We start from the raw sequence: 24,871 nt of genomic DNA, 5'->3' as shown, positions 1-24,871 counted from the left end.
ATAAGGGTCCATATGTCTTTTCAAATTAGTGTTTTTGTTTTCTTTGAGTGAATACCCAGTAGTGGAATTATTGGATTTTATTTCTATTTTTAATTTTTTGAGATACCTCCATACTGTCTTACACAGTAGCTGTACCAATTTACCATCCCTACCAACAGTGCTTGAGGTTCCTTTTTTTCTCTGCATCCTTGCCAAAACACTCTATTTCTTAACATGGCAAGCTTTATCTCGTACCAGACCCACTCGGATAGAACTTTGGGACATACCCTAATTCTTCTAAATTCCACATCCTATTGGAATAAGCCTCCTAAAAAATTCTCATTTCAGTGAACTAATTAATCTTTGCTTTAGTTTGCTTGTCACTATTTAATGACTGTAAAGATTGTAACAACTATATTAAATGTCATAATAAGAGAACTATGTTTTTAAAATTTTGTACAAAAACTTAAAATCATTATGGATAACATCTATTTTTATTTTTAAATTGTTATATGTATGATAAATTTTGAATAATTTTCAGTACTGGATCTAATTTTAATACTTTAAGAGGGTCCAAATTACCATTGTTAGAAATGAAAAGGAGATATCACCACAGATTCTGCAAATATCAGAAGGATTAAAATGGATATTGTGAACAACTTAATTCATATGTGACTGTAAATTTGATAACTCAAATGAACTGGACAAATGCCTTAAAAAACTTATCAAAACTAACAAGATAGAAATCTGAATAGCCCTTTATCAAAGAAATTGAATTTGTTATCAAAAACTTCCCCACAACGTGGGGATCCCTGGGTGGTTCAGTGGTTTAGTGCCTGCCTTCAGCCCAGGGTGTGATCCTGGAGTCCTGGGATTGAGTCCCACATTGGGCTCCCTGTGTGGAGCCTGCTTCTCCCTCTGCCTGTGTCTCTGCCTCTCTCTCTCTCTCTCTCTTTCTCTCTCTCATGAATAAATAAAATCTTTTAAAAAAAAAAAAAAACTTTCCCACAACGAAATGTCCAGACCCAGATGGTTCTACTGGTGAAGTTTATCAAGCGTTTAAGGAAGAAGAAATACCAATTTTCACAAACTTAAAAAATACAAAAAGAAAGGAACAATTCCCTCTCATTAGATCAGCTTATCCCTGATAACTAGAACTTGGCAAAAATCTAACAAGAAAAGCAAATTATAGACTAACTTTTATCCTGGATAAAGATACAAAATACTTATTCAGAGCAAAACACATTATATATTATATAAAGTAATGCACCAAAATGAAGTGAGATTTATGCAAAGAATACAAAGTTTGTTTAATTATTGAAAATCAATCAGTGCAATCCATCATATTAACAGAATAAAGGAGAGATTAACATCCTATCACTACATGCATATAAAGCATTTAATAAAATAAACACTTTCATAATAAAACTGAGCAAAGTAGTAGAAAGTGAAAAGAACTTTTTCAATCTGATAAGAGCATTTATAAAAAATTTAAAAATGGCATCAAGCTACAGATGGGATGCTGTCCCTTTATGATCAGAAACGAGGCAAAGGATATATTCTCTCTTTTTTTGAACATTTTACTGAAGATTCTAATAATAGCAATACAAGTCGGGGGGAAGCAATAAAAAGATTGGAAAGGAAGAAATAAATCTGACTTCATTCACAGGTATCAACAAGAAAAGGAAAGCTGCTAGAACCAAAAGCAAATTTAGGAAGGTCTCAATATAGAATGTCAACATGGAGAAATCAGTTATATTTCCACATACTAGTAGCAAATTGTTGGAAAATGAAATTAAAATCAGTTCTCCTTTGGATGATATCAACGTAAAGTAAGTAGATATTTAACAAAAAAACATTCACCAAAAACTTCAGATATGACCAATAGAAACTCAAGGAAACTTAAGTAGAGGAACATAGCATGTTAATGGGTTAGAAGATTCAGTTGCGTTAAGATGTCAGTTCTTCCCAAATTGGTCTAAGATTTAATTTACCAAGCAAAATCCTAGCAGGCCTTTTTTGTAGAAATTAACAAGCTGATTTTAAGTATACATGTAAAAATAAAGTATCTAGAACACTCAAGTTAATCTTTAGAAACAAGAGCAACTCTGGATAACTCACACTACCTGACTTTAAGACTTAACTGCAAAGCCACAGGGATGGTAACGTTGTGATATTGATCTAAGAATGGGCAAGTAAATCAGTAGAAGATAATAAAGAATCTACATGTGGTCATTTAATTCTCAATAAAGTCACCAATTTAGTTCACAGGAAAAGAAAAATCTTTTCAATAAATGACACTAGAACAAGAGGATATTTATATGAAAAAAAAATAGTTCTAACCCCTGCCTCACATCATATATAGGCATACTTTGGAGATACCACAGGTTTAGTTCCAGACCACTACAATAAAGCAAGTCAAATGAATTTTTTGGTTTCCTAGTGCATATAAAAGTTATGTTTGCACTATACCATAGTCTGTTAAGTGTGCAGTATCATTATGTCTGAAAAACCAGTGCACATACTTTAATTAAAAAATACTTTGTTGCTAAAAAATGCTAACTATCTGAGCTTTCAGTGAGTGGTATCTCTTTTGCTACTGAAGAACCTTGTATCAATGTTTATGACTGCTGATTGATCAGAGTGGTAGTTGCTGGAGGTTGGGGTGATTGTGGCAATTTCCTAAGACAGTGGAGTTTGCCTCATCAATTGACTTTACAAATGATTTATAGCTCCGTAGCTGTTTGATAACATTTTACCCACAGTAGAACTTCTTTCAAAGTGGGAGTCCTTGCTCTCAAACCCTGCTGACTACTTTATCAGCTAAGTTTGTGTAATATTCTAAATCCTTTGTTGTCATTTCCACAGTCTTCTCCAGGAGTGGATTCCATCTCGAGAAACCATTTTCTGTGCTCATTCATAAGAAGCAGTTCTTAATCCATTAAAGTTTTATCATGACATTACAGTAGTTCAAATATAAAAAAAATGAAAAAGCTTGAAATATTGTGAGAATTACCAAAACGTGACACAGAGACACAAACTGAACAAATGCTGTTGGGAAAATAGCACCAAGACTTGCTCAATACAGAGTTGACACAAATCTTCAGTTTCTAAAAAACTGCGGTATCTACAAAGTGTGATAAAACAAGGTGTGTCTATACAAAAATGTATTTGAGATGTATAGATTAAACATAAAAACTATAACCATTAAGCTTCTGAGACAAAGCATAAGAGAATAATCAGAATCTAGGATGTTCAGAGTTTCTTACGGCACTAAGCAATAACCACAAAAGGAAAAATAAGTTAGTCTTGATCCAAATTAAAAACTTTTATTCATTCAGAGTCCCAATAAGAAAATGAATAGGCAAACTATAGGATGGGAGAAAATGTTTCCCAAACAGATATCTAACAAAAGACTTGTACCCAGAATAAAGAACTCAACAACTCAATGAAGAAGGATTTAATTGTTCCCTTCCTAGGAATTCATCCAAGAGAAATATTGAAACATAGGTCCACAAAAAACAAAAGAATTATACAAGAAAGCTTATGGCAGACATGTGCAATACAACATAGTACATATAGCTAAGAATACAGTGTTGTGCACTTAAAAACTTAGGAAAGTACATCACATGCTAAGTGTTCTTATACCAAAGGAAAAAACAGTTACACAAATCTTTTGGACGTAATGGAAATGTTTATTACCTTGATGTATCTCAGATGTATGCATGTGTCCAAACTCACCAAAATGTATACATTAATGTGTGCAATTTTAGCATATTAAGTATACCTCAGTAAAGCTGGAAAAAAAATTTTGGTAGCTTGATTCACAATGTCAAAAACTAGAGACAGTGCAAACACCTGTCAATAAGTGAATGGATAAATAGTGATATATTCATACAATGGGATACAGCTCAACAACAAAGCCTGCCCTACGACCCAGCAATTGCACTGTTGGGGATTTACCCCAAAGATACAGATGCAATGAAACACTGGGACACCTGCATCCCGATGTTTATAGCAGCAGTGTCCACAATAGCCAAACTGTGGAAGGAGCCTTGGTGTCCATTGAAAGATGAGTGGATAAAAAAAAAAAAAGAAAGATGAGTGGATAAAGAAGATGTGGTTTATGTATACAATGGAATATTACTCAGCCATTAGAAATGACAAATACCCACCATTTGCTTCGACGTGGATGGAATTGGAGGGTATTATGCTGAGTGAAATAAGTCAATCGGAGAAGGACAAACATTATATGTTCTCATTCATTTGGGGAATATAAATAATAGTGAAAGGGAATAGAAGGGAAGGGAGAAGAAATGGGTAGGAAATATCAGAAAGGGAGACAGAACATAAAGACTCCTAACTCTGGGAAACGATCTAGGGGTGGTGGAGGGAAGGAGAGAGGGGGTGGGGGTGACTGGGTGACGAGCACTGAGGGGGACACTTGACGGGATGAGCACTGGGTGTTATTCTGTATGTTGGCAAATTGAACACCAATAAAAAATAAATTTATTATTAAAAAAAACACTACTTACATGCAAAATGAATGAATCTCAAAACCATTATGCAGAGTGAAAGATGATAGTAACACAAAAGAATATATACCAGTTGGTATAATTTATTTGAATTTCTAAACTAAGTGAAACTCGTTTAGATGGGGGAAAAAACTAGAACTCTGATATTCTTTCTGTGGGAATGCAGAGAGAAAGGATTGACTGGGAAGAGACACAATGAATTTTCTGAGAAAATAGAAATATTATTATATTCCAGGTTAGGAGGATGGGTTACACAGGTATATCCATTTGTCAAAATTGTATGGCTATGATTTATACGTTCAGTGTATATAAATTTTCCCTCAGGAGCTATAAATAATAATTGAGAAGGAACTGGGAATGGGTAGAGGTATAAAGAAACCAAGAATAACAGACTACTGATAAATTGAAGCTGAAGAATGTGTGGTTTATTACAGATTTCTCTCTTCTTTGCTGTGTTTCAAATTTTCCATCATAAAAAATTTTAATGGAGGCATGGTAAGCAAAAGGAGAACGATATTGAACTTGGCATTATATATTTGTCAACCTAAAAAGTAAGAATAAAACAAATGTAAAACCTTTCAACACTTTTTCCCTAAAATGTTGTGAGGGAGGAGATGTGGAAAAGTTTGAGGGACTTAGGGAATTAGAGATAAACTATTTGCCTAAAAACAAATGTAATAGAGGCAGCCAAACTTGAGATAATTAACTTGGAATTTAGTTGAAGCAGTTTTCAAACTATTAACAAAAAGTAGCCTAGAAAAAAAAATGAGTGAAGGTTTGTCTCCTAATTCATTTGCATCCATAGTTTCAGATTTTTGTCTGCATTTAATTTTTTAAAAACTTTTTTTTTAATTTGCTCTCCATATGAGGATTGGTACAAATGACTCTGAAAGGTAGGCTTTTAAATGTACTTGGTCTTAAGGTACTATTGATAATTTTATAATTGGCAGAAATGTATGTTTTTAAATTATTTTGATGATTAGGGCACCTGGATGGTTCAGTCAGTTAAGCATCCAACTCTTGGTTTCAACTCAGGTCAGGAATTCAGAGTTGTGCCATCAAGCTCCGCTTGGGATTCTCTGCCTCTCCCTTTGCCCCTCCCCCATTCCCCCCCTCAAATAAATAAAATCTTTTTTAAAAATTATTTTGATGTTTTATAAATGCGTAAGGAGAAGAAGATCACTTTTATATGATGTAAGTAGCTTTTTAAGAGCTACATACTTGAGGGGCACCTGGGTGGCTCAGTCGGTTAAAGGTCTGACTCTTGATATCTGCTCAGGTCATGATCTCACATGATCTCAGGATTGTGAGATCCAGCCCCAAGTCTGCTTTGGGTAGAGCCTGCTTAAAGATTTTCTCTCTCTCCCTTCTGTCTCCCCCTTCACTCATGCACAGGCTCTCCATGTCCCCCCCACCTCAAAAAAAAAAAAGATTCTCTGCACCCCCTTTCTCTCCCTCTCTTAAAAAAAAGCTATATACTTGAAAATGTGGCCATAAACTATCAATGATACAAAAATTATGGATAAAAATTCTCTTCAAGAATGAGGGTAATCATGAAGTTTTTATAGGGTAATATCTTTGGAATATATGTGTATTAAGTACACTAGCTTTCTTAGAAAAAAATGATTCAAATTGTAATAATAGTAATGTAAGTACTCTTCTTTGATTCTTACATGATTCAAGAAAAAATAAGTAACAATATTAGCTATAATAGAGAAAATTTAATATATAGCAACTGGTATAGGTTTTTATAATAAAAACATCTGTTTTTTAGGCTACTTTGAATAGTCTAGTAGTCACATATCTGAATTCATGTTTGCTATCTTTGTAGCTACAGAAGATCATAAGTAAACAAGATGACTTGAAGACAACAATAGTTAATGAAACAGAGTCCCAGGTATGTGCAAATAAAGTAAATATTTCCAGAGAGATTGATATTTATAGTAGTTTCTCTATTCTGTTTGTCAAATAAATATTCTCACATAGTTGGGAAAATTATCAGTAACTTCGTTTTTCTAAATATTTTGAAGAGACGTGCTATATTCCCATGGTCACATGGTCCAGACTTCAAAAGGTTCACAAGAGTATGTGGAGAGTGCAACATATTCTTCCCAGTCATCCAGTTCTCCCTGAGCAATGAGTGCTTTCAGTGTCCTGTATATTCACCCAGAGATACTCATGTGTGTATAAGTGTTTCTGTAAAGAAGTGACTATATATATCCATGTGTTCTTTTCTCCATTTTTCTACAGGGAGTAGCACACTGTGCATTGTTTCACACTATTCCATATTTTCTTCAATACATCTGAATATCTCCTTTTTAACAGCTCCATAGTGCTTTGTTGTATGGATGTACTAGTTTATGTAGCCATTCCCCTCTATAAAGACATTTACCATATATCCAGTGTTTTGATCATGCAAATAATGCTGCAATTAATAATCCTGTAATTATGTCATTTTATACATATGTGAATATATCTGAGGGATAACTTCCCAGAAATTTGATTGCTGGGTCAAAAGATATGACTATTTCTAAGGTTGTTGATAAATTTTGACAAGTATTACCAAGTATTTCCTATAGAAAGTGAGCCGATTTTCATTCCCATCACTAAAGTAGATCAGTAAATTTTCTATTGATAATCTTTCAATCAGTTCTAATTCCACAGCATGCTTTCCATGAGATTTTCTTAAATTTCCAAGTCAGTCCATCATTTCGTTTGAGCATGTATGCTTCAAATTTTGTGAATTATTAAAATCACAGTTCTCTCTTATATTTCATCATTTTGAGCAATCCTGTGCTGAACTTCTTTTTCCCACATCCAAGTCCTTGAGTGGTATTCCCTTTTCCTAGATTAGATGTATGTATCCTACGTGTTCCCATCATACCCTCTATGTCTGCCATCATAACATCTGTCACACATTAGTATAATTGTTTAATTGTGTCCTGCTTTGAACTGTAAGCATCATTCCTCTCTTTACAGTTGTTTGAAGTTAGGGAACAGTCCACAAGACCACCTGCTTTTGATAGCAACTGCAAATTCAAGGGACCCTCAAGACCTCCATAATTCACTGGAAGAACTCACAAAGCTCACTGAAAGTAGTTAGGTTCATGGGTACAGTTTCTTACAGTGAGTAGATGCAGATTACAATCAGCCAGAGGAAGAGACACATGAAGCAGCAGTCCAGAAAGTTCCACCAGCAGTTTCCAGTTGTCCTTTCCTCAGTGGGGTCATGGATAACACTAACTTTCCCAGCAAGGTGTATAACTACACACAGAGTCGTGCCAATCAGGGCCCTAATGTCCAGAAATTTCCTGGGACCAGCTATGTAAACTTGGTTGGCTGCCCATGTTGCTAACCCCCATCTCTAGCCATTCTGGAAGTCATGCTGATACCCCATGACACAAGCCAAACCACCTTAAATCTCACTGTTAGTCTGGTATGACCCAAAACGCCCAAGTTCACAGACATTTATTGTAGAAATCACCTCCCAGCAGCCCAGGACAAAAGCTAGACCTCTATCTGGGTACAGTAAATTCTTTACTGCATAAGTTGTATCTACATAGCCTGGGAAAGCACCAAAGCATGCTCTACATGCTCAGTAAGTATTTTTAAATGAATGAACAAATATTTAATCATATGAATAGACATTTATATTACTGATTTTTAAGATTGTTTCCAAATATTTGCTATTAAATAGTTAAACATGTAAATTTAAGAGAGAATAATAAAGGTGAGATTTAAGAGTATTTTATATTTAAGAATATTAACCTATCAAAATTATTGAAATATTTACCAGATTTGTTTTTATGATGTCTTGTTATAGATGTTTTTATTCTTTATGTGGTCATATTTATTTGTCTTTGAATTTTATTTATCTAATTACTTTGACTTTTTAAAATGTCTTCCCCACATCAAAATCAGTTTTAAATACTAACCTAGGGATCCCTGGGTGGCGCAGTGGTTTGGCGCTTGCCTTTGGCCCAGGGCGCGATCCTGGAGACCCGGGATCGAATCCCACATCAGGCTCCCGGTGCATGGAGCCTGTTTCTCCCTCTGCCTGTGTCTCTGCCTCTCTCTCTCTCTCTGTGACTATCATAAATAAATAAAAAATTTAAAAAAAAAAGTTATTAAAAAAATAATAATAAAAAATAAATACTAACCTAGATTATCCTCTGGTTTAGTTATGCTTTTGGTTTTTTACATTTAATTTTTTCATTCATCTGAAATTTGTTTGAGGGCATCCTTAGTGGCATTACTTTTTTACTATTATAAATGGACTCCTTTCCCTCAAGGGAAAAATTATTGCACAGGAAATCTATTTGATTTTTATTTTTAGCCTGGCTTCCTAGAAGTCATTCCCGTGTCTGCACAGCTTTAGTGTCCAGCCAGAGACTGTACTAAAAGACACAGAGCTAATAAGGTGTGTCCTCTCTTCCTGCTGATGCGTCTGTGTAAGAGTATATTCACACTTAGGCTCTTTTTAAGCCTGCCAGTACACACACGTGTGTCAGCTCTTTGTGCTGAGGATGTGTTGGCAGCTGGAGCTGATACAGTCTCTCCTGTAAGTGCAGCACAACCTGGGCTACAAGGAGAGCTCAGCAAGTCCTTATGGTTGTCTCAGCTCCTCAAACAAACCTTCAAGTACCTGCCCATCTGCCAGTCCATTGTTTGCTCCAAAGATGCCTGCAGTTTCCATTAAGGAAGCCACCAAGATCACCAGGGAAACTGGTTTCAGACAGCTTGACACTCTCTGGTAAAAATTCCATGGGGTAAAGCTGGCAAGGCAAGAAAGCCATAGATTGTGTGCTGCCCAAAATTGGGTAGTTAATCTGAAAAACACTTCTCATTTTGTTGATTGCCTTTGGTTAGATTCCACAGCACTGAATAGTTGTATTTTGACCATTTTCTCCAGCTGTTTGCTTTTTGGGGAAAAGCTCTTTTGTCATCTCATTCTATCATATGGTAAGTCGGAAGGCAGTTATCATATTTTAATTGGCCAGTAGGTTTACATTGGCTTTTAATAAACATAGTTAATAAGTTCTAAAAGTTAATATTTTAGGTAAACTGATAATAGTTAATATAGTATAAAATTTTGCTCTTTAAAATAAATACCATACTATATACCAAAAGCATGAAGAATGTATTTTGATGAGGCTTATATTAATTACACTGAATATTTTTTAATTTTTTTTTTATACACTGAATATTTAATAATTAGTTTTGAGATATATGAAAAATAAAGGTTAATATTTTAAAGATCTAGAGAATAAAATGTACAGCATAAGGTATATATAGTCACTGGTATCATAATAGCATTGTACGATGACAGATGGGAGCTATGCTTGTGAGCATAGCATAATGTATAGAGATATGGAATCACTGTTGTACACCTGAAACTAACAATGTGTGTCACCTATGCACATATAGAAAAATATAAAAACAAAAAAGCATTTAGAAGAATCTACATGAAGAAAACTATAAACTATAAATTTTAATTGAGGAAGATAAGATTGAAATAAAGATAGGCTTTATTCTTAGGTAGGAATGGTGAGCATTGTAAAGTGTCCAGTTCCTACTAAATTAACATATGAATTCAGTACAATCTACATCGGAACTCAACAACTTAGCACTTGATTTTGGTTTTGTTTGGTTGTGTTTTGGGGGAGGGTTGGTTTTGGATGGTTTCCTTTTTGGTCCTAGTGTTAGGTAGGAAGTGTACAGAAACTTGGCAAAATGATTCTAAACTTCATTTGGCAGAAAAACCATGAGAGACTAGCCAAGAACATTCCAGAAAATGCAAGTAATGAGAGGGATAATGAAATGTTATAGTGAGCAATAGAACAGTCAAAATATAAACTCAAATACATATGAGTATTGGCATATAATATAGATACCATTTTAAATCAGTAGGAAAAAAAACTACCAAATTACATTTCAGTAATCCAGAAAACTAGGAGTCATCCTTGACATCTTCTTACCCCTCACATCCATTCAGTCACTAGGTACTATCTGTTCTACCTTTTAAATATTTCTCAGATCTTTCCTTTGTTCTTCTCTTTCCACGACTGTCATTTTATCAGACAGCCATCATTTCTCACTTGAGTTACTGCAGTGGCCTCCTGACTGATCTCTCTGCATCCAGTCTTGTCTCTTCTATTTCGTTTTCACATGATAGCCAGTATGACCTAAAAGGACAAATAGGATGTAACTACCCTCAGGCTGACTGTTCTTGCAACCTCCAGCTGTACCATTTTTTTCTACAGTATAGCACAATGGTTAAGAACTCAGACTCAGAAAGACCAACTGCCTGCATTCATATGCTGCTCCATCACTTAATAGCTGCATGGCTCTGGGTTTAACGTACCTCTCTTTGCATAAAATTCATTGTCTTCATTATAAAATGAGAATAATAGGGCTGCTTGGCTAGCTCAGTCAGTAGAATGTGTGACTCTTGATCTCTTGGGTTAAAGCCCCATATTGGATGTAGAGATTACTTAAAAATAAAATCTTTAAAAACTGAAAAGAAAAAAAGAATAATAGTAATCTTCTCAGTAGGTTGTTTTGAGGATTAAATTAACTAATTTAAATCTCTTAGAACTGTGCTTAACACATAAGCTATATATGTTATATTGATTATTATTGCTTTCTACTACCAGCCATAAAGCACCATGCTATCTAGCACCTTCAGACCTTTAATTTCCTGTTTGGAATGTTGTATTCCCACTTCTTATTTTCTTAACTTCAACTCAAACATTAGATCTCAGCTTAAATGGCATTTTTCTCAGGAAAGCCTTGTCTGAGCTAAGTGAGTCAGACACCCTTTATATGCTCCCAAAGCTCCTTGAACTTCTTAATACTTTCATGCTTGGATTACTATCTTTAATAACTTGTTGAATGCCCAGTTACCCAACAGGAACAGAAAACCATGAAGCCCCAAGGCCTAACATGGTGTCTGACACATAATAGGCATTTACTACATCCTTGTTTATAACTAATGGTGTGACTGACTACAGTGCTGGGTGTATATGTCAATTCTTATAGCAAAGTAAATTCCAGAGAAATCAAAGATAATGTCAAAAATCAAACTATGGAAATACTTAAGAAAATGTGGAGCTCTTCTGCAAGATGACGGCATGGGAAGATCCTGAACTCACCCTGTCGCACAAATACACCAAATCTATCGGGACATATGGATCATTTTCCTCTGAAAAGTAGATGAACTGTTTCTCAACAAGAAAAGTGAAAAAGGCCACATCAAGATAGGTAGGAGAGTCAGAGATATGGTCTTACCAGAAACATCCCCCCAGCACTGTGACACAACAGTGAGGATTCCCACCAGTCCAGTGTTTCTCCTGGAAGAGTGAGGGGACAGTGTCCCACTTAAGTCACCCCCGTCCTTGGGATCTGAGCCAGAGAGATGAGCCCCCAAAATATCTGACCTAGGAAATGCAGAGGGGCTGATATCCAAGGGATCCAAAGTGCTATAGGAAACTAAGATAACCCTTTTAAAGCACTCACATGCAGTCTCATGCTCCCCGACCCCAGCAGAAAAATAGTAGCTTGAAAAGTACCAAGACTCCAGGTAAAAGAAATTCATTTGGCAATATAAAAGCATCTTCTGGAAAGGCAAGGGACCATTGAAACTCTCCCTGGAGTTAGAGGTGCTGGCAGAAGCCAATTCTGCACTCTCCACTTACTCTGCTAGCAAAGTGGGTAGGCTCACAAGCAGCACCCTCATGCTGCATTGCTAAGACAGGTGGGGACAAGCAGTCACCACACCATCCCACTGCCTTCAGGATGCTAGAGAGCACAGAAGGTGGCAGCACTCCCCCCACTCTGTAGCTGGGACAGGCAAGCACAACATTCAAGGTATCTTCTCATTCCCTAAATAAAATTGGTAAGGGTAGGCAGTTGCAACACTCTGCAACTCTCTGGCTGGGGCTGTCATTCTCAGGCTCCCAGCCTAAAGCCAGCATTCATGCACAGACAAGGGACTCTCCCACTCTACCCTGAAGCACACAGGTATACAGTCAAGATTTTGCTGCTACTTTTCTGACACTAGCAAACATGATTTGCCCCATACACTCTGCCTAGATAAAGCCAGCAGATACATGCTGTCCACACAAGGGACACCACTCAATTGCCTGGCCCTGGTAGCCAAAGTGATTGACAGTCCTGAGCTCCACAGGAATATAACACTCAGACAGTTCTTGGCAGGCACCAACTCAGGACACTGCACAGCAGCAGACTGAAACATAACCCCAGTCTTCTGGGGAAAAAAGGCCTATTTACTTAGCTTGGAGCTTCAGCTTAAGGGATAGGCTTTAGGTTTCCCATGCATATGGAAATTAAGGAGGTGCTCCCAGGGAACCCAGTTAGAGACACACCATCCTTGCACACCTCCTTGGCCTTCCTACATCTCAACTAGACCTGTCAGAAAGGAGTTTATACTTTTAACTTATCTGGAACCCCAATTTTTGCAAATGTCACCCAGGGGTATCCTCAGTCTTCTGGTCTGGTGGCAGCAAGGACTATGCTTGTAGCCCCACAGCACTGTATGTATTTTTTGTTTTAAAAGCTGCTGCCTGGGCAGCCCGGGTGGCTCACCCGTTTAGCGCCACCTTCACCCCAGGGCGTGATCCTGGAGACCCGGGATCAAGTCCCACATTGCACTCCCTGCCTGGAGCCTGCTTCTCCCTCTGCCTGTGTCTCTGCCTCTCTCTCTCTCTCTCTCTCTCTCTCATGAATAAATAAATAAATAAAATCTTTTTTAAAAAAATAAATAAAAGCTGCTGCCTGGGAGTCTGTTTCCAATCAACCTAAAGTTGTGTGTTAAATGAGATTCCTCCCCCTAGAATAGGCAGGTCTTGGCATTCCCTAACAGTAGGGTCATATCAAGAATAAATCAAGTAGTTTAGACAATCACAAAGGTTCAAGAGACAACAAAGAACCAAAAAGTAAGGTTGAAAGAGAAGTTTCATCACCTACACAAGGGGCACTACTTTAAGAGTGGGAGAGATAGCTGCTTCAGCTAATACATAGAAACACACCAAGAGTCAAGCAAAATAAAGAAACAGAAATATGTTCCAAACAGAAGAACATGACAGAACCTCAGAAAAAGACCTTAATGATACAGAGAAAAGTAATCTATCTGAACAAGAATTTAAGTTAATGGTTATTAAGAGGTTCATGAACTCGGTGAGGAGAGTAGGTGAACACAATGAGAACTTCAACAAAGAGAAAGTATAAGAAAGGACCAAGGGGCGCTGAGTGGCTCAATTAAGTGTCGAACTCTTGATTTCAGCTCAGGTCATGATCTCAGGCTTGTAAGATCAAGCCTCACATTAGGCTGTGCACTGGACATGGAGCCTGCTTAAGACTGTCTGACTGTCTGTCTGTCTGTCTCTCTCTCTCTTCCTGTCTCTCTTCCTCCTCTCCTTTCCCTCCCTCCCTCCCCCCCACCCGTCTACCTTCCACCCCTCCCCACCTCTTTCTCCCTCTCTTAAAAAAAATAAAATAAAAAAGACCAAGAGGGGATCCCTGGGTGGCGCAGCAGTTTGGCGCCTGCCTTTGGCCCAGGGCGCGATCCTGGAGACCCGGGATCGAGTCCCACGTTGGGCTCCCGGTGCATGGAGCCTGCTTCTCCCTCTGCCTATGTCTCTGCCTCTCTCTCTCTCTCTCTCTCTCTCTGTGTGTGTGTGTGTGTGTGTGACTATCATAAATAAATTTTAAAAATTTAAAAAATAAAAGACCAAGAGGGTCTTCAGTGGTAGACTAGATGAAGCAGAATAGATTAGTGATCTAGAAGACCACAGTGGAACTCACCAAAGCAAAGCAATGAAAAGGGGGAAAAAAAGTTTTTTAAATAACTTAAGAGACCTCTGGGACAACATCAAATAGAGTAACACTTGGATTATAAGGGTCCCAGAAGGAGAAGAGAGAGGAAAGGGCAAGATACGTATTTGAAGAAATAATGACTGAATACTTCCCCAGCTAGGGGAAGGAAATAGATATCCAGGTACAGGAAGTTCAGAGGGTTCCAAATAAGATGAGGTCAAAGAGATCCATACCAAAACACATTATAATTAAAATGTCAGAAGTTAAAGACAGAATCTCAAAAGCAGAAAGAGGAAAAACAAATTACTTCATACAAAGGAAATCCCAATAAGGCTATTAAAGATTTCATGGCAGAAACTCTGCAGGCCAGAAGGGAGTAGCATGACATATTCAAAGTGATGAAAGGAAAACATCTTCCAACCAAGAATGCGGATACCTCAGATATTGGGGGATATTGAATCAGTAATCAGAAACCTCCTAACAAACATCTAGGATGAGGTGGTTTCACTGGTGAATTCTACCAAACATTCAAAGAACATTTAATGCCGATACTCAGACTCTTCCAAGAAATTGAAGAGGAATGAATGCTCTCAAACTCATTTTGCAAAGCCAGCATTACCCTGATACCAAAACCAAAGGACACCAGAAAAGAAGAAAGAGGATGTAACGAAGGAAAGAAGGGAGGTAGGAAGGAAAAGGAAATTACAGGGCCAATATCCCTGATGAACATACATGTAAACATCAACAAAACATTAACAGGCCATTTGGCAATGCATTTAAAAGATCTTACATCATGGGCAGCCCAGGTGGCTCAGCGTTGTAGCGCTGCCTTCAGCCCAGGGCGTGATCCTGGAGACCAAGGATCAAGTCCCATGTTGGGCTCCTTGCATGGAGCCTGCTTCTCCCTCTGCCTGTGTCTTTGCCTTTCTCTCTGTCTCTGTGTCTCTCATGAATAAATAAATCTTTTTTTAAAAAAAGATCTTAAATCATGATAAGGTGAGATTTATTCCAAGGATGCAATTATGGTCAGCATCCACAAATCAATCAAATGATATATACCACATCCACAAAATGAAGGCTAATTATTGTATCATTTTAATAGATGCATAAAAAGCATTTGAGAAAATACAACATCTATTTATGATTTAAAAAAACTCAACAAAATGGGTAATACCCCATTTGAGGTATGTTGAGGGAACATACCTCAACATATTAAGAGCTGCGTATGACAGGCCCACAGCTAACATCTTACTCAATGGTGAAAAGCTAAAGCTTTTCCTCTAAGATCAGCAACAAGGATGCTTACTTTTACCACTTTTATTCAACATAGTATTGGAAGTCCTAGCCAAAGCAATTAGTCAAGCAAAAGAAATAAAAGGCATCCAAATTGGAAAGGAAGAAGTAAAACTTGCACTATTTGCAGATGACATGATAATGTATATAGAAAACCCTAAAGACTCCACCAAAAAGCTGTCAGACTAATAAGTGAATTCAATAAAATTGCAAGATAAAAAATTAATATACAAAGCTGTGTTGCATTTCTATACATTAACAAAATATTGGAGAAATCAAGAAAATAATCGCATTTACAATTGCATTAAAAAGAATGAAATACCTAGGAATAAATTTAACCAAGGAGATGAAAGGTCTATACACTAAAAATTATAAGACATTAATGAAAGAAATTGAAGGTAACACAAATAAATGTAAAGATATTTTGTGTCATAGGTTAGAAAAATTAATATTGGGGATCCCTGGGTGGCGCAGCGGTTTGGCGCCTGCCTTTGGCCCAGGGCGCGATCCTGGAGACCCGGGATCGAATCCCACGTCGGGCTCCCGGTGCATGGAGCCTGCTTCTCCCTCTGCCTGTGTCTCTGCCTCTCTCTCTCTCTCTCTCTGTGACTATCATAAATAAATAAATTTAAAAAAAAATTTAAAAAAAAAAAAAGAAAAATTAATATTGTTAAGTGTCCATTCATTCACCCAAAGCAATCTACAGATGCACTGCAATCCCTATAAAAATTCCAATGACATTTTTTACAGAATTAGTATACCATAACTTAAGTAGAAGGAACTGCAAAAGACCCTAAATAGCCAAAGGAATGTTAAAAAAGAACAAAGCCAGAGGTGTTACTGTGCATTATTTCAAACAGTATTATGAAAAGCTGTAATAAAACAGTGTGGTATTGCCACAAAACAAACACATAGGTCAATGGAACTATAGATATAGATAATCCAGAAACAAACCCACGTGTACATGGTCAGTTAATTTTCAACAAAGGAGACAAGAATATACAATGGGGGAAGGGCAGTCTATTTAATAAATAGTGTTGGGAAAACTGGACAGCTACTGCACACAAAAGAATGAAACTGAACGCTATCTTAACCACAAATGCCCAAGAAGAAAACAAACAATTATCTCCTTGACATCAATCAGTAATTTTTTTTCTAATCTCAAAATAGAAAACATTTTAATAAAGGACTTATGGGGACATATATTGTTCCTTGCATTATGTGTTCTAGACTGGGTGTTTTGTGTCTTGCTGATTTGTTCTATTTCTTGCTATGGTTCTTTTGCTTAGTTGGCATGCTGTTTCTTTTGCTCATGCTTATGCTCTGTCCAGATCTTCTCATTGCTATGGTAAAGCACAAATGAAATACTCTTCCTGCCTTATCTAGAACAAATTTGTCTTTGTCCTTTTGAGCTGCAGGCATTGCATTTTGGTCCATTGTTTGTAGACCAAAGGTGTAGAGGCAAGGGGTAAGAGACTCCTCTGGACTAAATGCAGCCCTTCTTCAAGAACCTATATTCTGTTCATTCTTCTGATCTCATTAAGTATCGTAGACACAGTTCACTCCTCCCCTCCAAGGTACATCCCACCCCATACAGAATCTTTCCTAGTGCCGTGAAGGATTCTGCACCCTGGAAGCCCTCCTTCCCTCTGTTTAAGCTTAGCAAGTTCTATTAGAGCTTCTATTGGAGTTGTCCTCAATTTGTCCCCACTAATCTATCATTAAGTTGAAGTTTTTACTGAAGTTCTAATGTAATAGTCTCACTCCTGCCATTTCTGAGAAGTAGAGTTAGGGATGGGATTAGAAGACATGGGGGACCATCCAACACCTGAATCTAGTGTTTCTTTTCCCAGCTGCTCCTTTTCACAGTATTTGGGTTAAATTTGTAATCCCCCTTATTGTTTAGTTGCAGCTGATAATCTTTTAGCAGTTCTGTTTTGTGATTATTTTTGTTTACTAGAGATTTGAAGGAGAATCTGTGAATCTGCTTTACTCAGTACTTAATGGAGTTATCACATTAATTTTATAATTATGAAAAGCAGATGTTTTTCAAGTATTTCTAATATTCAGCAAAAATTCACAGACCTTCTGGCTTTCAGTCCTGCTTCGTTAAAAAATGGCTCAAGATCACATTTTGAAATAATATTTATTTCATTTCTAAGCTCTCTTTTTGGACTATTCTAAGATTTTGTTTACTGCTGAACTCCATCTTGAGTATATTGAGTGTTTTAGCCCTCATTGTTTTTCTCCTGCTTAAGCAGAGATAGTTAAAGAATAGTACTATATGAGACACCTGGGTGGCTCAGCAGTTAAGCGTCTGCCTTTGGCTCAGGGCATGATCCCGGAATCCTAGGAAGTCCCACATCAGGCTCTCTGCACGGAGCCTACTTCTCCCTTTGCCGATGTCTCTGCTTCCTTCTCTCTGTGTCTCTCCTGAATAAATAAAGAAAATCTTTTTTAAAAAAAAGTGTTATGCAAAGCAAGAGATAGGATGGCTACACCTTTTTCTTCCACCTTTGTTGTTGTTGTTGTTGTTGTTGTTGTTACAAGAATCTTTTATGGATATTGTTCTAAGAGTTCCAGGCTACCGTGTCCATTTTTGTTCTTTGGTATAATTACTTGAAATTATTGTATCCCTTTTTTTTTTAATAGGAATCAACACTGAAAGAACCTGAAATTACCACAACCCTTCAGATACATTTCTTTGGAAAAAGAGGAGAAAGAAAACTTCATTATAGGGAATTTCGAAGGTAAATGCAATATTTATATTCATTTAGGGAAATTTATAGGTAAGAAGTTATAAAACAATTGAATATACTCATTTCCCAGAACTGCAGACATGATATTTATAAAATATAAAGTTACATTCTCAAAAATATCTAACCTATTAGAAAAAGAGGTATCTGTTTTCTTTTTCTTTTTTTTAAGATTTTATTTATTCATGAGAGACTGAGAGAGAGGCAGAGGGAGAAGTTCCCTGCATGGAGCCTGATGTTGGACTTGATCCTGGACTCTGGGATCACACCCTGAGCCAAAAGCAGACGCTCAGCCGCTGAGCCACCCAGGCGTCCCAGTATCTGTTTTATAGAATACAATTTTTTTTATTTTATTTTTTTAATTTATTTATTTATCTATTTACTTATTTATTTGTAGTCAGAGCTATCATAGATGCATAGGGGTTTTTGATAGCACAGATCACATTGTGTACTAGTTTGGAGTTTGGGAGTAGATGATCGGGGAAGACTTTGTGAAGGAAATGGCATCTAAGCTGAATCTTGACACATGAGCAGGAATTACCCAGGCAAAAATAGTCTGGGCAGAAAAGCATTTGAGGAAAAGAGAACAACATTAGAAAAGACATAGAAGCATGAAAATGTATGGTTTGTAAAGGGAATTATAAGCAGTAGAGTCTAGAGTAGTAAGCATAAGGTACTATGGTAAAACATGAGAACAGAGGTTGGAGAAGTGTGTACTTGCCTGCAGAAGATTTTGTACTCTGAAAGATCAAGCTTGAATTAACTCAACAGTAGGAGGCCCTGAAGAATGAAGCATGAAGGGTACCTGGTCAGATGTGCCTATCATTCTGGCAGCAGAATAAAGGATAGATTTTATGAGAGAGATACTCCAGATAAGAAATGATGAGAACCTTGAACTAGTGTAGCGGCAATAAGGATTTTGAAGTAGAGTTTTCAAAAACTAGTTAGGAGATGAAAATGTGGGGTTTAGTGATTGAGGATTGAGGTAGAATGCATGAAGACCCAAATTTCTGAATTATGTCCAATCACTATGTTCTCCATAGCAAAACTCCAGTAGGTCATTTAACCTCTCTAGAAGTTTTTCTCCACAAAATTTTTTAAGTGTCTCTTTTTTATATACTTGAAAATACTATCTTAACATTTCTTAAAATTTCAAAGTATTGATTTAAAACCAAGCAAAGCCATTGTCATATCAGCTGTACTTGTTCAAACTGATACACCACTCCCCCTTCATTTTAAGACTCCCTGAGCTAGTTAATTTTTAAAGTTGTTGTAAATTTAACTTTCTTTAAAGGGAGTACTTTTATTTAAAATCCGGGCAGCCCCCGTGGTGCAGCAGCTTAGCCCTGCCTGCGGCCCAAGGCGCAATCCTGGAGACCCTGGATCGAGTCCCACGTCGGGCTCCCTGCATGGGGCCTGCTTCTCCCTCTGCCTGTGTCTCTGCCCCTCTCTCTCTCTCTCTCTCTCTCTCTCTGCATCTCTATGAATAAATAAATAAATAAATAAATAAATACATAAATAAATAAATAAATAAATCTTAAAATCCTTACTTATTTTTTTTTAAAAATTTACTAGCATTTCTCTAAATATTGAACTCCGTGAGATTTGGCTTGCCATCATGCAGTTTAAAAAACATCCAATTAACAACAAATGCTTTAAATGCAGTTTTTGAAAATTTGTCTCTTGGACAGAACAAAATTCTCCTAGGGACGCCTAGGTGGCTCAGCGGTTGAGCCTCTAGCCTTGGCTCAAGATGTGATCCCGGGGTCTTGGGATCAAGTCCTGCATCCAGCTCTTTGTGTGGAGCCTGCTTCTTCCTCTGCCTATGTCTCTGCCTCATGCTCTCTCTATGTGTCTCTCATGAATAAATAAATAAAATATTTTTTTAAAGAACAAAGTTCTCCTAAAGTTAAAATTATTATTATACTAGCTAGAATTAATAATCATAAAATGTCTTTAAAATTTTGCATAAGTCATAAAGTAACAGAAAATAGCTTCTGTGTATATATGTATATAATGTTTCTAAAAACTTTTTACCAACATACTGACCAAATTAATAATAAAATTTCCATGAAAATTTTTGTGGTCTGTGTTTGTTTTTTTTTTTTTTTTTATTCATGAGAGAGAGAGAGGCAGAGACACAGGCAGAAGGAGAAGCAGGCTCCATGCAGGGAGCCTGATGTGGGACTTGATCCCGGGACTCCAGGATCACACCCTGGGCCGAAAGCAGGAGCTAACCACTGAACCACCCAGGGATCCCCCTGTGGTCTGTGCTATTTGGAGCTTTGAGTTTGATTTTTACCGTTACCGGAGTATAATTAATGTATCCTTTTCCTTAGAAAAGAGATGTTTGAGCTTGGTCTCGGCCACCTTCTTATAGCTTCTCTGATAAGGGATATTGTTTCAGGAGATATAGTTTATTAGTTTCAAGGAAAGGCAAGGAAGGTGACACAAAATTACAGCTTTTGTAGTAGCTACTTAAAATGTTGGCCTATAGATATCAGCATCTCATTTAGAGAAAACAGTATTATTGATTTTGAAAAACACATATTTGCAATTTAGACATACTTAGGTTCGTACTTCATCATTTATTAAATGGGATTTAACCTGAGTCCCTAGTCTCTATTTCTTCATCTGTGAAATCACAGTGCTAATATCTACTTAATAAGTATGTGTATATATATATATATGTTAATTTATTGTATGATTATATATAATGAATATATTAAGTAATATATAATTTTAATATGTTGGCTATATATAATTATTCTGAACAACGGTCCAGCTATAAATTGGCACTTGTAATAGGATATAAGTAGATGGGGAATCCTTGGGTGGCTTGGTGGTTTAGTGCTTGCCTTTGGCCCAGGGCGTGATCCTGGAGTCCTGGGATCAAGTCCCACATCGGGCTCCCTGCATGGAGCCTTCTTCTCCCTCTGCCTGTGTCTCTGCCTCTCTCTCTCCTCTGTGTCTTTCATGAATAAATAAATAAAATCTTTAAAAAAAAAAAAAAGGATATAAGTAGATGCCTTATCAGAAACAGGTGAGAAGGATGAAGAAAAGAAAAACAATGATAGTTTCATAAAATGGAGCCAGCAATTAGGCTAATACACAAAGTGCAAATCTTGAGATTCTATGCACTTGTTAAGAATAAACCACAAATTTGACCCTGGGCTTTCTGACAGATGATATGAAGAGGGTTACATGATCAGTTACACAATTCACTGCATCCCTAAGTTAGAAGCTCATTGATTCAACACAAGGTGGGGGGACATTTGTCCCCCATAGGGCCAAAAAGAAAGCTTCCCATGGGTCCTATGAAAAGGATACTGTGTAATATATTTTTTTAACAACTGTAGTAAGACCAGCAATAAATTTTAAATTACATAAACTTTTTTTATAGCATCTATCAGCAGAGAACAACTAAAATCACAGTTTTAAGCATGAAGTCATACTTCACTTCAGCTTCTGAAATTCAGCTTCTTTTTCTTTAAAACCACTTTATATTTTAATAGACAAGTACAAGTACTAAATTCCAAAATTTTAGAAGTTGGCAGCAGTCTAAAAGAGAAAAAGCACTGGACTTGGGATACAAATAGCTGTAATCCTACTTATGCGGTTTATTTAGCTGTATGGTCTTGAGGAAGTAATCATGTGCCTTTTTTTATTCTTTGTAAAAATTTATAAAGTGATGCTTGTCCTGTCCACTTTAGAGAGTTAGGAGTAAATGTAAAAGTAAATTTAAAGATTATAAATTATAACAATTTTACTGTAACCTAATAAAGGAAAAGAGGAGATCTCTAATTCGTGCAAATATCTCCTTTCTTAATGTTTATTCGATTCTTCCTACTCTTATTTATGTTAATATCCTATCCTCCCACATGAAAAGTCTAAGAATTAAGTGAGATAATATATTAAAGTACACACAATGTAATACATGGTAAGCTCTCAGAATATGTGTCAAACTCATATCAACTTAAATTATTTTTAGACTTTTTGGCAGCTTTGTTTTCCAGCTCCCAGATCTCTCTTCTTAGGGAATTCTTTTCTCTGACTGTTTTCTCTGCATATACCCCAGCTCTCTTGGTCAGGATATTTCTTTAGCTTAGCGTTTCTTCAGCCTCTTTTCCCAAAGGCTCCTTAATCCAACATCTAAAGAAAAACCTCAAAACTAAAATAAAATTATAGCATATTCATCTTTTTCCCCAAGGACTGACTGTTTTAAAATTCAGAGAGAAGGATTTTTTTTTAGTTAGAAGAGAAAACCAGACACCGCTTGTATTTTTCATCACAAATGGCAAAGTTGTTTCCACTTTTATTATCAATTTTTGTATTTGAAAATTCAGTAGTAATTGAGACGTTGTATCTGTTTTATGAAGGATCCCTAGCTTTATAAAGTCTTCTGAAAATATGCTAGTAATGTAATTAAACCTACCAACAAGTAACAAAGTTACAAAGCAATGATTAATACATATACATATATATATATATATATATATATATATATATATATATATAAAGGCATTTCTTTGGGATCTTAGGAATTGCAAGTTCAGGAGACAGAAATTAAGGCAGCAACCCAGATTGCTCCAAAGAGACAAAGGAACTTGGGGTTTTTAAAATCAAAAGAGGAATTTTTGGCACATCACATAAGTTGTTCTTTTATGATTGGCCCTGTCAGGGTTATAGTAACACTATTCTGTATGTCGGTTGCTAGGATCACTACGAGACAGAAAGTCCATTCAAGTCTGTTCTTGCACATAGCACGTGTTCATCCAGGATGTTTGCAGTTTGCCAACAAGCCAAGTTTAGCATTTTTCTGAGAACCAAGACAGGAAATGTGCATAGGCCCTGCCTCAGTGTCTTCCCAACTCCATTTTAAGTGACTTTTTTAGCAACGCTTACTCCAGTCTATTGTTCTTTTATCAATTGGAAAAGGTACTGATGTCAGATTTAACCAATCAATATTCCAGATTTTGTTTCATGTGTTATTGAAATTCTTAAATTATAAATTTAAATTCTTCACACAAAAGAACATAGAAGTCTCTGGAACAAAAACCTTTCTTAGCCAGTGTAGACTTTACACTAAGGATAAAGCAATTAAATTCAAAAACCTGTTTTACAGTCCAATAAAACAGTAATTTTGTTTAAATCTCTGGGTCATATTTTACACAATATTGATGTTTTTATCTATTTGGCCTAAAATACTGATTACAGACTGACAATTTACAAAATGTCTTACCCTAGATAGGTTCATTGGTACTGCCAATATACAGTGAAAAAGATAGAAAAAAAGATAGAAAAGATAGAAAAAAATTCTCAGAAATATTTTAAGCTTATTTTCATTCCACAGAATAATTTAATTGATGTAAATGTAGATAGACTGCTGCTCTGTTCAAATAGTTCATGTTTTTAATTTCCCAGAAGAATCCATATTTCCATAATGTTGGCAAGATTTATCAAGCCAATGTTTTCCAAACCCAATAATTACTAAATAGATAAGATGTCCAAATGCAACAGAAGACGTGGCAGGTTCAGAAACTAGAAGTTCGTTGTGACTTAACCAGACATGTAAGAGATGAAGGTGGGAAGGTCAACACAGACACAGTTGTGAAGGCTTTTATGCCATGCCAAGAACAACAGAGAGCCATGAAGGCCTTGAAGGAGGGGAGTAAGGTGATCATCAGATCCACAGATTGGCCAAGGAAATCAAACAAAAGCCAGGAAGATCTGTTAGAGACTGTTGCATTAATAGAGAAGAGAGGATCATGATTAGACGAAGGTGGTAGCAGTGGGAACAGAAAAGAGTGGAGGAGTCCAAGGGATTATTTAGAAGGGAATTAACAGTATCGGTGACTGACTGGATGAAGAGTAAAGGGGGAGAAATCTGAGCTACTGCCTGACTTCTGATTGGAGCCAGTGAAATTTGTGATACCTGTTCACTGAGCTAGAGAACATAAGGAAGAACAAGTTTAGGAAAGAAAATGATGAATGTAGGGTGGATGTGGTCGATGGGAGCAGAAAGCAGATTGCAGTGGGTTGAGGAGTGAGTGAAGGGTGAGTAGAGAAAAAAATATAGGTAATTCTTTCAAGGAGATTGACTATAGCAAAGGAAGAGAGGGGGCAGTAGCAAGAGAGGAATGTAAGAAAGATTTCCTCACATGTTTAAATGATGATGTGAAAAGGGAAAGACTGAATGCAGGTGTGAATGGGAATCACTAGAGGAGCAAGTCCTCTGAGTAGAAAGAAATAAAGGAATATAAGTGGAATTCAGAGTACAGGTAGCTGCCAACAGGAAAAGGGACTCCTCCTTTCACTGAGACAGAAAGGAGATTGGAGGTGGAGAGAAGAGGACTGCATGCTTTTAACACTCCCCAAGTGATAGCAAGACAATGAGAGCATTTCCTAAGTAGTGACCTCTAGTTTCTCTGAGAAGTTGGCAAATCATCTGCTGAGGACAGATAAAAAGCC

The 24,871-nt window shown here is 36.7% G+C and overlaps 1 protein-coding gene across 2 annotated transcripts in view; it reads left to right on the top strand.

Moving 5' to 3' along the window:
- MICU2 (mitochondrial calcium uptake 2) overlaps nt 1–24,871 on the top strand; it is a 132,242-nt gene that overhangs the window by 97,224 nt on the left and 10,147 nt on the right. For both annotated transcript variants that reach the window (XM_041765347.1, XM_041765345.1), the window contains 2 exons: nt 6,346–6,411; nt 18,297–18,394. In XM_041765347.1, coding sequence (XP_041621281.1) covers nt 6,346–6,411; nt 18,297–18,394 — 164 coding nt within the window. The remainder of the gene's footprint in view (nt 1–6,345; nt 6,412–18,296; nt 18,395–24,871) is intronic.

This window comes from Vulpes lagopus, chromosome 8 (genome assembly GCF_018345385.1).
Source record: "Vulpes lagopus strain Blue_001 chromosome 8, ASM1834538v1, whole genome shotgun sequence".
Classification (NCBI taxonomy): Eukaryota; Metazoa; Chordata; class Mammalia; order Carnivora; family Canidae; genus Vulpes; species Vulpes lagopus.
This window is presented reverse-complemented; position numbering and strand designations above follow the sequence as displayed.